Source organism: Lepidochelys olivacea (genome assembly GCF_965140295.1).
Source record: "Lepidochelys olivacea isolate rLepOli2 genome assembly, chromosome: 1".
NCBI classification, from domain to species: Eukaryota; Metazoa; Chordata; order Testudines; family Cheloniidae; genus Lepidochelys; species Lepidochelys olivacea.
The window spans coordinates 124,948,624-124,961,997 of NC_140411.1; the positions used below are offsets into that span (position 1 = coordinate 124,948,624).

Genomic DNA, 13,374 nt, shown 5'->3' on the forward strand with positions numbered 1-13,374 from the left:
ACACCTGAGGATTTAAGTCCCTACATCAGGCATTTTCAATGTTATCAATTTCATTATCTGAAATAATGAGGGGTCAATTGAGGAGAGTTAATTTCCTTTCAGATGTTGGTGTGGAACCTTATCCTTAGCAAAAGGTGCAAAACTGAACAAATGTATCTTTATCCTTTATAATGTATCCTTTAAACGTATCCTTTATCCTGTACTGTAAATAAACAGTATTAAAACATCTACACTGACAATAAACCCCACCAGCCAAAAGATCCAACAACACAGGACAAAATTCTGCTTTAATTTACATCAGTGCAAATACAGAGTAAATTCACTTGAAACAGTGGACATAATCTAAGTTCTGCTCTGCTCTCATATTTATGCTCTTGAAATTACAAAAAGTGCCCATGGTTGTATTCTCTGTCACTGTTAGAAGCCAGTATAATTTAAAATAAAGAAATTGGTGTTATTCTTGAACCACTACCCACATCATCGCATGTTTATTCATCCAAAGAAGCACCTGTTACTTAGGAAAATATTTTATTGCTAACTTTAGAAATATTTAGTGGGTGCAACATTTACACTAAAAAAGTCTGAGAGTTGTAGTTAAAGGTCTGTGACACTGCTGCACAGAGACGATGTTCTCGCTATCAGTTGAAGGGTTTAAGAATAGTGAGGTTCTACCAATGTTTGTGACATGTTAAAATTGTCAGGGACAATATAAAATGGAACTTTTGACTCCTAACGTATGTAACCATTAAAATGTAAATTACTCAGGCAGGCACTGCCTTCATTTGCCTGTTAAGCACCATACAAGATGATAATGATACATAAAACATACCAAACCACCACTAAAAACTATTGAATTGTTAAAATAGAGCATGGCATCTTATGGCATCCATTTTAGGCTGTCCATTACGATGTCATAAAACAATAAAATAGGTATCAGTTCTGCTTGGCCTATACCAGGCAATACAAAATCTGAATCAAGTACAACAATATGCAATCTATGTTTAACAGTGATTAGCTCTGACTGCAAATCATCTTTTGGTCATTAATTCAACATCAGCCATCTTAAGAGATGTGTAGTCAAATAACTGATCACCAAATACTTTATTTTAAGTGGCATGTGAATTCCTTTGGCAAAGTTAGGATTTATGATATATGCCAATCATCATTTGCATGTCCCTCCTTAGGGCATTAGGCAAAATGAAGGAAGTTTTGCTGTTCATAAACAAAGTGAGGCACAAATGCTCTAAAAATTTTGTTAAATTGTTGTATTAAAAGGGAATAGAAAATGCTTTGCCAATCTCTATGTTCTTGCACACAATAAAATTCAATTTAAAACATACTAAACATTAAAACAGCCTCACTCCTACAAACCCAGAAAAGCCTACTTTCTGAAAGAAGCTTATAAATTAGAAGTGTCAATAAAGGAAAAGCCTATTTTAAAATTGTTCTGTATACTCACAATGAGGAAAAGAGCCTCTACAGACTGCTTTGTTTAGAACTGTTACGAGAAACATGTGACAATTTTTAAAATCTGATTCCATCTTCTCTATGGATTCCATCCTAAGAAAGAAGTGCAGTTTAATTTAAACAAATATAAAACGGATAAATAACTACATAGATAGTCCTATATAAAATGACATATCCTTTCTTTCTAATAATGAATAAAAATAAGGTGGAGATCATCTTTCAGTTGTGTGTGTACAAAGTGCCTAGCACAACAGAGCTCCAATCCTTGACTGGGCTTTCCAGGCATTATCACAACACAAATAATTAATAATGAGCTAACTCTACCCTCTGGTATGCATCTAACAACTCTGAGGAAGAACTACTGATCCTGTGTGGAGTAAATCTACTGTTCTTGTCTAGGAAACCTCTCTTATGTGATGAGCTCTCGAGCTCCACATTGCTTCAAAGCCTAGAGCTAGGGAGCTACCTGATGACTTGCTCCTCTTTTTCCCCTGACATGGGGGATGGGTTCCACAGGCAAAATCAGAAACACTTGCCCAGGAGAGGGATGCCTAGAGCAGGATAACTGACTCAGATAAACAGCAGGACCTAAAACAAACAAACAGTCTTGAAAGTTAGGGGGTGGATTGTGATTTCAATAGGAACAGTTAGGCCAGCACTGAGCACTCCTGAAAATCCTGCCTTAGAGAAATTTCTCATCTTGTGCCTAAGAATACGCAGGAGGTATAAAGGGAAAAAAAAACAATAGAATACAATAATTTTAGATTATCCTCATATAACGCAAGTACCCTGCTTAGAAGTTTATCAGACTTAATATTTTTGAAACAATGTGAGTCCTGAACTTTCTGGGTGAAACCCTGGCTCCACTGAACTCAAAGGCAAAACTTGCACTGACTTTAACAGAACGAGGATTTCACCTTCTGAGACCTAAGACAAGGTTACTATCACTAGCAGTCTACATCAAAAAGGAAGATTTACCGAGGAGGAAATAACAAAGGAAGTTTAACTTTTCCTTTTTATCAGACCAGAATGAGTCCTTATTGGTTATGCCCACAGTTCTCATAAACCAAGCAAATGAATGTTAGTTTCCAGTGCCTGTGAGTTTAAGCTAAGTCTCAGAAGAAAGATGCAAGTACAAGCATGACCATTGAGCCTTTCATTTTATTAGTTTATAAAAACACATGATGAGAAAAAAAAAGTACTTCCATTTGTTGTACACTATAGTCTTACAATTTTTTTTTTTTAATTTTTTTTTACTGGCCACCTTTTTCACTGAGAAACACATTCTGATTATACAACCAACAGGTGCCTGCAGCTGATAAGCTTCAGCTCCATTGAATTTTATCCTTGTTAACAAAAGGTCACATTAGTCTCCCATTAAACATGCAAAGCAAAAAGATATACACATCAAATACAACACTGGAGCTGTGAAATGATCACATTATAAAACATTATGACATATTACTTACCTCCAAGCTCCCAAACCAGCCTGCCAACGATCTGCAAACATCAGCACTAAATTTAGCACTTTCATTATAGCTTCTTTCACAAAACTAACCTAAGATAATAATGGGGAAAAAATACAAGTAGTCTAATCAGGAATTTATTTTTAAATTCAATAAGAACTTTGGCAGGCCATGAGATGACAACACTCCATGACGTTTAAATTAAGATTTCAATTAAAACAACCTTGAGGATACACTCTAATTTCCCAGCTACAATATGTTCTTTGTTTAGTGGATTAACTGTTCAATTAATTCTGAGGTTGACTATTTTGACAATACCGAATGTACCTAGTATTTGGGACAAAGTACTACAGCGCAATTCCATGTACCAAGTGTATCACCTCTGAAGTGCCAAAGTTTCGAACAAATGTTGACATTTAAAACATCTCACAAATTGCAGATGATGCAATATTTGTTGTCCCTATTTATATTTTGTATAAATCAGTGCATCACCCTAGTTGCTTTCCCAGCACTGTAGGAACTTTTAATTCAGATTAACGTAGATGATACAATCTGGCATATTTTATCACTTCATTTAAACCTGAAATTACTATTCAAAATACACTACTGATATTAGCTAAAGCTACTGCAAACAGGTACAGCATATGTTGCCTCTACAACAGCAGTTTTCAACCTTTTTTTCATTTGTTGACCCCTAAAAAATTTCAAATGGAGGTGTGGACCCCTTTGGAAATCTTAGACATAGTCTGCAGACCCCTATGGGTCTGCAGGCCACAAGTTGAAAATCACTGCTCTAAAATACAACAATTCAACAATGTGGCAAAACTCTATAATGGGTGGCACCTTCCTTTACCCCCCACTTCAAGCTACCCCAGTAGAAATAATCTTGAATATATTTTTAGACACATCTCAAACAGCTTGTTTGAATCCCCTAAAATTTGGGCAAAACAAAAAACCAAAAAAACCCCAATAAATGGTTACTCACCCTGTGTAGTAACTGTGGGTCTTTGAGATGTGTCTCCCTATGGGTGCTCCACTCAAGGTGTACTTACATCCTCTGCGCCTATGACTGGAGATTTCTCATAGCAGCGTCTGTTCAGCCTGCGCATGCGTGTTGCTCCCTGCCGTTATATATCAGCACACAGGTAAACCGCCCTTAGTTTCTTTTCTGCTGTGTAGCAGAGAACTCCAAAGCAGAGGAGAAGGACAGCAGATAGTGGAGAACCCATAGGGACCCACATCTTGAAGAATTACAGTTACTGCACAGGTTGAGTGACCATGTCGTCTTCTAGTACTGTCCCTCTGGGTGCTCCACTCTAGGTGACTACTGAGCAGTTCCCTTTAAGGAGGAAGGGTCTTCAGAGCAGAGGCCAGTATTCAAGGAAGTACAGCTGAGCCACATACAGCATCAGAAGCCAAGTCATGAGTTATTGCATGAGTTACTTAGCAAAGGTACGTACAGAGGTTGAAGTCACAGCTCAACTTATTTCACTGATGGGAACATTTTTGCAAAAGGCTGTAGAAGTGGAAACTGATCTTGTAGAGCGAGTTCGTATGCCCGTGTGTGCTTGGAGATTACAAGATTGGTAGCAACAGTTAACGCAATCAGATATTCACTTGGGAAGCCTTCGTTAAGAGACTGCAGACCCTTTTGATGTATCTGATCGAGACAAATAATTTGGGAGTCTTTCTAAACAGTTTAGTCCTGTCAAGATAGAAGGTCGGGGCTCTCCTGACGTCAAGTGTGTGTAACAACATGTCCTCTTTGTCTAGCTGAGGATTAAGGTGGAAGATCGGGAGATGAATGGGTTAGTTAATATGGAACTCGGAAGATACTTTTGGTAAAAACTTGGGGTGTGGTCATAATGTGAACTTGTCTTTGAAAAAGTAACGTGAAAGGAGGGTATGCCAGAAGGGCCCCTATATTCCTAACTCTTCGTGCTGATGTGATGGCTACCAGAAATGACGTTTTCAATCGATAAATGGAGGAGTGAGCAGGTAGTCATTGGTTCAAACAGAGAATCCTGTAAGACATTTAAGAACCAGGTTGAGGTCCCAAACCAGAATAGACTGACTGGTGGAAATAGACTTCCGAGACCCCTCAGGATCCTCATCGTCACTGGCTGGGCAAATACAGAAAAACATTCTACTGAAGAATGGAAAGAAATGGTTACTTATGACAACTGTGGTTCTTTGAGATATGAGAGAGACATGTATTCTACTTAGGTGTGTACACACACAGCACACCAGAGCCAGAGAATTTTGCCTAGCAGTACTCACAGAGGGGTGGCAATAGCACCTAATGACCAGCCCCTCCCTCTGGCAACATGAAGCAGAGTCTCCCTGACCCCCCACCCCCTCAGTTCCTTTACACAGAATACCCAGAGACTAGACTCCGATACAGGGGATGGAGGGTGGGTCATGGAATACAAATCTGCATCTCATCTCAAAGAACCACAGTTGAAGAAGAAGAAGAAATGGTTACTCACTGTAAGTAAATGCAGCCATGTATTCCACTTAGGTGACTCACAAGCAGTACCCACCCCATGAGGTGGGGCTCAGAGTCTACCTAAACAAGGATTGCAGGACCGCCTACCAAAACTTGCATCCGCTCTAGAAGATGCGGTAAAGGCATAATGGTTCATAAATATATGTATGGATGTCCATGTAGCAGCCCTGCAAATCTTCAATTTTGAGATGTCACTGAGGAACACTACTGACATTGCTTGCACTCACAGAATGACCTTGCACCTGATGAGGAGGCACAGACTAGGCGATTTCATATGCAGTCTCGATACAGGATGCTATCCATTTAGAAATCATCTGTGAAGAGACTACTTTCCCCTTCACATGATTTGTATGTGACAAACGGGCGAGGCAAAGCACAAAACAGTTTAGTCCTGTCCAGACAGAAGGCTAGACATCCCCCGACATCTAATGGCTGGAGATGCTGCTCCTCCGGAGATGAACGCAACTTAGGAAAGAACACAGACAAATATACCACCTGGTTCAAACAGAACTGAGAAACCACTTTAGTCAAAAATTCAGTGTATGGTTGTAAATTCACTTTGCCCTTAGAGAATTGTATATAAAGGAGACTCTGCCATTAGAGCATGCAACTCTCATTCTCTTCTTGCACATGTTATCTGCTACGAGGAATGCAGTTCTCTGACACAAAAGTGGAAAGGTACAAGATGCCAGTGGCTTGAATGGAGACCCCATTAAAACTGCTAGGACCGCGGTAAGGTCCCAAAGAGGAACGAGCTCTTGGACCAGAGGACAGAGATGAAGAAGCCCTTTTAAGAATTTTGCTACCACAGTAATGGAGAAGACTGATCTTCCCTTCATGGGGGATGAAATGCCGATGTCACTGCCAGATGCACTCTCAATGAGCTAAGTGCAATTCCCAACAACTGAAGGTGCGGCAAGTACTCCAAGATGTCCTGGATGGAAGCCAGTGTTGATTGAATTCCGTGGGCCAACCACCACACCAAAAATTGCTTCCATTTTGCTGAAGAGGCCATTCTGTTAGAGGGTTTTCTACTGTTGACTAGGACCTGTGGAACAGCTGCTGAACACTGCTCTTCCTCCTCATTTAGCCAAGCAGCAGCCATGCCATGAGATGCAGGGAACTGAGTGTGGGATGCAAGGTGTGCTCGTGATGCTCTGCAACTAGGTTGGGTTGAAGAGGAAAGAGGTATGAAAGGCTGAATTGACAATGTGAGAAGGCTGGAGAACCAGCATTGCCTTGGCCACACTGCAGCAATGAGAATAACCTGTGGGATGATCAGGATCAGGAGGAAAGTGTACAGGAAAGCAGACTACCAGCTGAGATGGAAACCATTGGATAGGGATCCCGGACTGAGGCTCCCTCTAGAGCAGAACAGATAGACATTTCCTGTTTCCTCATGGCAAACAGGTCAATTGTGGAATGCCCCAAACTCCAAAAATGACCCAGAGGACAATTTGCTTTCAAAGACCACTCATGGTTCAGGGAAAAATTCCTGTTGAGAATAGACTGTGAGATGATTCTAGATTCTGGGCACATGATTGGCTGTCAGAGTGATACTCTCCTCAATGCAGAACTGCCACAACCTGATGGCCTTTTGTTCTCCTCCTTGCCTGTTCACATAATACACTGTGGTGATATTGTTGGTAAATATGTGACTATATTGGACCATATATCTAATATGGTCCAAAAAAGCGGGATATACATTGTAGATGGTCCAAAACTCCAGCACTTCGATATGCAGTGAGGACTGCAGCTCTGATCGCAGACCTTGAACTTTCAGCAACTCCAGATGGGCTCCCCAGCCCATCTTGGAGGCATCAGAGACAGACCTGGATGGATGAAGGGAGTGCCCTGACAAACGTTCTCCAGGAGCATCCACCCCAGCAAGGAGTCCTGGACCAGTGGAGGGAGATGGACCAATCTCTTCAAGGAGTGAAGAGTCAGATTGTAAACTGTCCTGAGCCACATCTGATGGAGGCAAAGACACAACCTTGCAAACTGGACCACCTGCATGCCAGCAGACATGTAGCCCAAGAGCCTGAGATACATTCAACACATTGGGGAAAGCTGAGATTGCAGACTAAAGAAAAGGTGGTGAATGACTGAAAATGGTCAGTCAGCAGAAATGCTCTCAAACTCGGAGAGTCTATTAGGGCCCCAATGAAGTCTATTTTTTGAGTGGGAACCAAAATTCACATACTAATTTTCCCCTACTGTTACTCACACCTTCTTGTCAACTATTTGAAATGGGCCACTCTCATTACCACTACAAAAGTGATTTTTCCTCCCTTGGTATTCAATACTGTTAACTGAACTGTCTTGTTAAACTGACCCCCCATTTGGTAAGGCAACTCCCATCTTTTAATGTACTACATATATACACCTGCTACTGTATTTTCCACTCCATGCATCTGATGAAGTGGGTTCTAGCCCACAAAAGCTTATGCCCAAATGAATTTGTTAGTCTCTAAGATGCCACAAGGACTCCTCATTCTTTTTGCTGATACAGACTAACACAGCTACCACTCTGAAACCTGACTTTTCAGTGTTTAGAATGAAACCCAGACGGTTGAGCAGGCACAATGTAATGTTGACGTCCTCTCTAGACTTGCCTCTCAGTATAGCCAGTCTTCCAGATATAGGAAGATGTGGATTCCTTTCTTCCTGAGGTATGCTGTCACCATGACCATGCATTTGGTAAAAACCCAAGGGGCAGAAGAGAGGCTGAAGGGCAACACCATATACTGAAGATGGAGCTCTGCTATGACGAATCAAAGGAACTTTCTGTGGCCCAATAGGTGTCCTGAAGGTCCAGGGCAGCAAACGAGTCATTCTGAGACAACGTAGGGAGGATAGTTGATAGAGTGACCATTTGGAACCTCTTGTATCGGATATATTTGTTAAGGCCTCAGAGGTCGAGAATGGGTCTTACCCTCTCTTGGATTTGGGAACAGAAGCCGTGACCTCGGTGTTCCAGCAAAACCTCCTCCACCACTCCCAAAGCCAGTAGAGAGTGAACCTGCTCAAGGAGCAGTATCTGGTGAGAGGGGTTCCTGAAGAGGGATGGGGAGGGATGGACAGGAACTTCAAGTCAAAGTTTCAGAAGCTATCATAAGCCTGCATCCCAAGAAAGGGGAAAAAATTTCATAGGCAGGAGTTGTAGACCAAGCTGAATGAGCAAGCATCTCAGAGAGGTGATTAAGAAAAAGCAGAAAGCATAAAAGGAGTGGAAGATGGGAGGGATCAGCAAGGAAAGCTACCTTATTGAGGTCAGAACATGTAGAGATAAAGTGAGAAAGGCTAAAAGTCATGTAGAGTTGAACCTTGCAAAGGGAATTAAAACCAACAGTAAAAGGTTCTATAGCCATATAAATAAGAAGAAAAAAAAGAAAGAGGTGGGACCACTAAACACTGAGGATGGAGTGGAGGTTAAGGATAACCTAGGCATGGCCCAATATCTAAACAAATACTTTGCCTCAGTCTTTAATGAGGCTAAAGAGGATCTTAGGGATAATGGTAGCATGACAAATGGGAATGAGGATGTGGAGGTAGATATTACCATATCTGAGGTAGAAGCCAAACTCGAACAGCTTAATGGGACTAAATCGGGGGGCCCAGATAATCTTCATCTGAGAATATTAAAGGAACTGGCACATGAAATTGCAAGCCCATTAGCAAGAATTTTTAATGAATCTGCAAACTCAGAGGTTCTACTGTATGACTGGAGAATTGCTAAATAGTTCCTATTTTTAAGAAAGGGAAAAAAAGTGATCCGGGTAACTACAGGCCTGTTAGTTTGACACCTGTAGTATGCAAGGTCTTGGAAAAAATTTTGAAGGAAAAAGTAGTTAAGAACATTGAGGTCAATGGTAATACAAAATACAACATGGTTTTACAAAAGGTAGATCATGCCAAACCAACCTGATCTCCTTCTTTGAGAAAGTAACAGATATTTTAGACAAAGGAAACGCAGTGGATCTAATTTACCTCAATTTTAGTAAGGCATTTGATATGGTGCCACAAGGGGAATTATTAGTTAAATTGGAAAAGATGGGAATCAATATGAAAACTGAAAGGTGGATAAGGAACTGGTTAACAGGGAGACTACAGTGGATGACCTTGTAAACTGGAGTAATAGTAATAGGATGAAATGTAATAGTGAGAAGTGTAAGGTCATGCATTTAGGGATTAATAACAAGAATTTTAGTTACAAGCTGGGGATGTATCAATTGGAAGTAACAGAGGAGGAGAAGGACCTTGGAGTATTAGTTGACCACAGGATGATTATGAGCCGCCAATGTGATATGGCTGTGAAAAAAGCTAATGCAGTCTTGGGATGCATCAGGCGAGGTATTTCCCGTAAAGATAAGGAAATGTTAGTACCGTTATACGAGGCACTGGTGAGACCTCATCTGGAATACTGTGTGTAGTTCCGGTCTCCCACGTTTAAGAAGGATGAATTCAAACTGGAACAGGTACAGAAAAGGGCTACTAGGGTGATCCGAGGAATGGAAAACCTGTTTTATGAAAGGAGACTCAAGGAGCTTGGCTTGTTTAGCCTAACCAAAAGAAGGTTGAGGGGAGATATGATTTCTCTCTATAAATATATCAGAGGGATAAATACCAGGGAGAGAGAGGAATTATTTATGCTCAGTACCAATATGGACACAAGAACAAATGGATATAAACTGGCCATCAGGAAGTTTAGACTTGAAATTAGACAAAGGTTTCTAACCATCAGAGGAGCGAAGTTCTGGAACAGCCTTCCAAGGGAAGCGGTGGGGGCAAAAGACCTACCTCGCTTCAAGATTAAGCTCGATAAGTTTATGGAGGAGATGGTATGATGGGATAACATGATTTTGGCAATTAATTGATCTTTGACTATTAGTGGTAAATAGGCCCAATGGCCTGTGATGGGATGTTAGATGGGGTGGGATCTGAGTTACTACAGAGAATTCTTTCCTGGGTATCTGGCCAGTGAGTCTTGCCCACATGCTCAGAGTTCAGCTGATCGCCATATCTGGGGTTGGGAAGGAATTTTCCTCCAGGGCATATTGGCAGAGGCCCTGGGGGTTTTCGCCTTCCCCTGCAGCTTGGGGCACAGGTCACTTGCTGGAGGATTCTCTGCACCCTGAAGTCTTTAAACCACGATTTGAGGACCTCAATAGCTCAGACATAGGTAAGAGGTTTATTGCAGGAGTGGGTGGGTGAGATTCTGTGACCTGCGTTGTGCAGGAGGTCAGACTAGATGATCATAATGGTCCCTTCTGACCTTAAAGTCTATGAGATCTGACAGTGCCTAAGACCCAGCTGTCAGTGGTGATCAAAACCTATGCATTGTAAAATAAGGCCGTCCTGTCCCCAAATTGAAGGGACAGGGAGAAAGGAATGATGACTGGAACACTGCTATGGACCAAGGAGTCAAAATGGGTGCTTAACGGGTGCCAAGGGAGGGCACATGGACTGGCCAAACCCCAGACAGGACTGCTTCTTTCTATGGGATCTATGCCCCTTTCTGCCATAGTCCTGCTGTCTTGGGAGAGGGAACGGCTGTCCAAATGTGCGCTGCGGACGCTACTGCTGCTGTTGACCACCACAGTGGTGCCTCTGCACTGTTGGCGTATATACTCCCAAGGACTGTTGGGTAGCCCTAGAGTGCTTGAAGAAGTGCAAAGTCTCATCTGTCCTATCCAAAAATGGCATTTGGCCATCAAAGGGAAAATCCTCTACGGCCTGCTGCACATTGGGAGCAATGCCCAAATTCTGCAGCCAGGAAGCTCCTCTCGTGGTCATGCCTGAGGCCATCACTCTGGCTGAAGATTCCAGCACAGACTGCAACAAAGTCTTAGTTACCAAGCAGCCGTCGGTGACAAATGCCCAAAATTCCTCTCTCGAGGCTTATGGCAGCTGGTCTGCAAACTTAGACGTAGCCATCCAGTTCACAAAGTCATACTTGAACAGCAATGCTTGCTGGTTAACAATCTGCATCTGCAAGGAAGAGGAGGTATAAATCTTCCTGCCCATCAGCTCCATTCATTTAGAGTCCTTATCCTTGAGAATGGACTTGAACGTGCCCTGATAGGCTCTATCATTCACCACAGTTACGACCAGGGAACGTGGGGCCTGATGGGAATAAAAACCCTCACATCCCTCCACCAGAATGAAGTAGCGTTTTTCCTTGTGCTTCAGGCGGTACCAAAGCCAGCATGTTCTAGAGGACCTTTGCAAGCTCAAGGAGTGCACCATTAATAGGGAGGGACTGACTATGATGGATAGAGCCATGAATCCGTGCATTGAGAGGTAGGCTCTTGCCCCTATTGAATCGAAATGAATTCATATTCTAACTTTTGCACAGGGGTTAAGGCAGATTTTTGAATATTCAATTGCAGGCGGAATTGGAGAAAGAGGACTATGGCTTTGCAAGTTGCATTCTGATCTTTCAGAAGCCAACTGTCTAGGTAAGGGAACATTACAATAACCTTTCTGCGGAGATGTCCTGCTACTACTGACACGACCTTTCGGGTGGGGGAGGGAAGGGGAAAGAGTCCTTCAACGTTTGTAGAGATTGTGCTTTCAGCAAACAGTTTGGTGCCATCAAAAGGAAGGTCTTGACCGTATTCTGGACCTCCTTGGGAAATCCTGAGAGCAGAAGCCAGAAGGCCCTTAATAACTTCAGCCACAGAAATCAAATGAGTGGCAGTATCACCAGAGCTGAGAGAGGCCTACAGGATATGTTCGGGTGAGCAGTTGGCCTACTGCATTAATTGCCTAGAATTGCTCTCTATGTTCTGCTGGTAGATACTCAATAAAAGGAGTTCAGCTGTTATACTTCACCATTAACGCCTGGTAGTTGGCGATTCTCAACTGTAAAGTCGCTGACAAATATCCTTTTCTACCAAACAGGTTGAGGCATTTATGATCTGTATCACAGAGCGTACATATAGCACGGTGCTGACTTCCACATTTATTAACGCTCTTAACCACTAAGGAGTTAGGAAAGGGATGGGAAAATACAAATAGAGTCCTTAGAGGGGACAAGATATTTTTGTCTGCACTCTTACATGTGGGCAGAATGGACGCTGGGGTATGCCAAATTGCAGGATCGTTAACAACCAGGGTAATGCAGGCAGATGAAACTGTATGAAGGATGCCAAGTAGCTTATGATGTGGTTCTTTAACCTCCTCAGGATAGATCTGCAAAGAATCCACAACCTTCTTGATAAGGTCCTGCCACTTTACAATTCAGAATTGCCAACTCTCAAGCGTTAAATTATACCAAGCTGAACTCCTTTATTGAGTATGTACCAGCAGAACTTTATAGTCTTTAGTTTAAACCATATTTTGAGTACCTGAGGAACCAGCAGCCTCATGGGTACCGGGCTGGAGAGAAGTAGGGGTGGAAGTCACTGAAGTCATCAGAGACTGACTTCTTTGAGGTAGGTTCCCTACCTGGAAAACTCCAGGGATAGTCTCTGGGAATCTTATAAAAGGAATCGTGCTCTCAAGGAGTACGATTCGGAGACAGCGAAGGCAGCGGACTTACTCAGAGACCAACATACAGAGGAGGTCCCTTCACCAGTGTCAGAGGCTGGGCATAGTGAGCTCTCCATTGTGAGGAGTCAGTTAGAGCTCCCTGTTAGCTCTAGATTTTAGTGCCAGACAAAAGTTGCACTTTTAGAAAATATGAGACTCCCTGAGGCAACAGGTGCATGAGGAGTGTCAGTCACCGGGAATCCCCGCTAGCACAACAGGCAGCATCTGAAACCAGGAGAACGTAGCATGCTCTCCCAGTAAAGTAAAAATTCCCAGAAGAGGAGACATTATCGATCTAAAAGCCATATATATAATTAAAAATCTTTCCAAAAAAGACAAAAACAGCTAAAACTACAACCAAATACTAACTACTAACTATAATAAACTAACTACTAA

General features: G+C 42.2%; 1 protein-coding gene across 1 annotated transcript in view; it reads right to left on the bottom strand.

The window, feature by feature from the left end:
• TUBGCP5 (tubulin gamma complex component 5) overlaps positions 1-13,374 on the bottom strand; it is a 49,680-nt gene that overhangs the window by 6,029 nt on the left and 30,277 nt on the right. Inside the window, exons 21-22 of the mRNA XM_084617876.1 lie at positions 2,937-3,025; positions 1,460-1,560 (exon numbers count right to left, since the gene is read on the bottom strand). Of these exons, the coding sequence (XP_084474002.1) occupies positions 1,460-1,560; positions 2,937-3,025 (190 nt within the window). The remainder of the gene's footprint in view (positions 1-1,459; positions 1,561-2,936; positions 3,026-13,374) is intronic.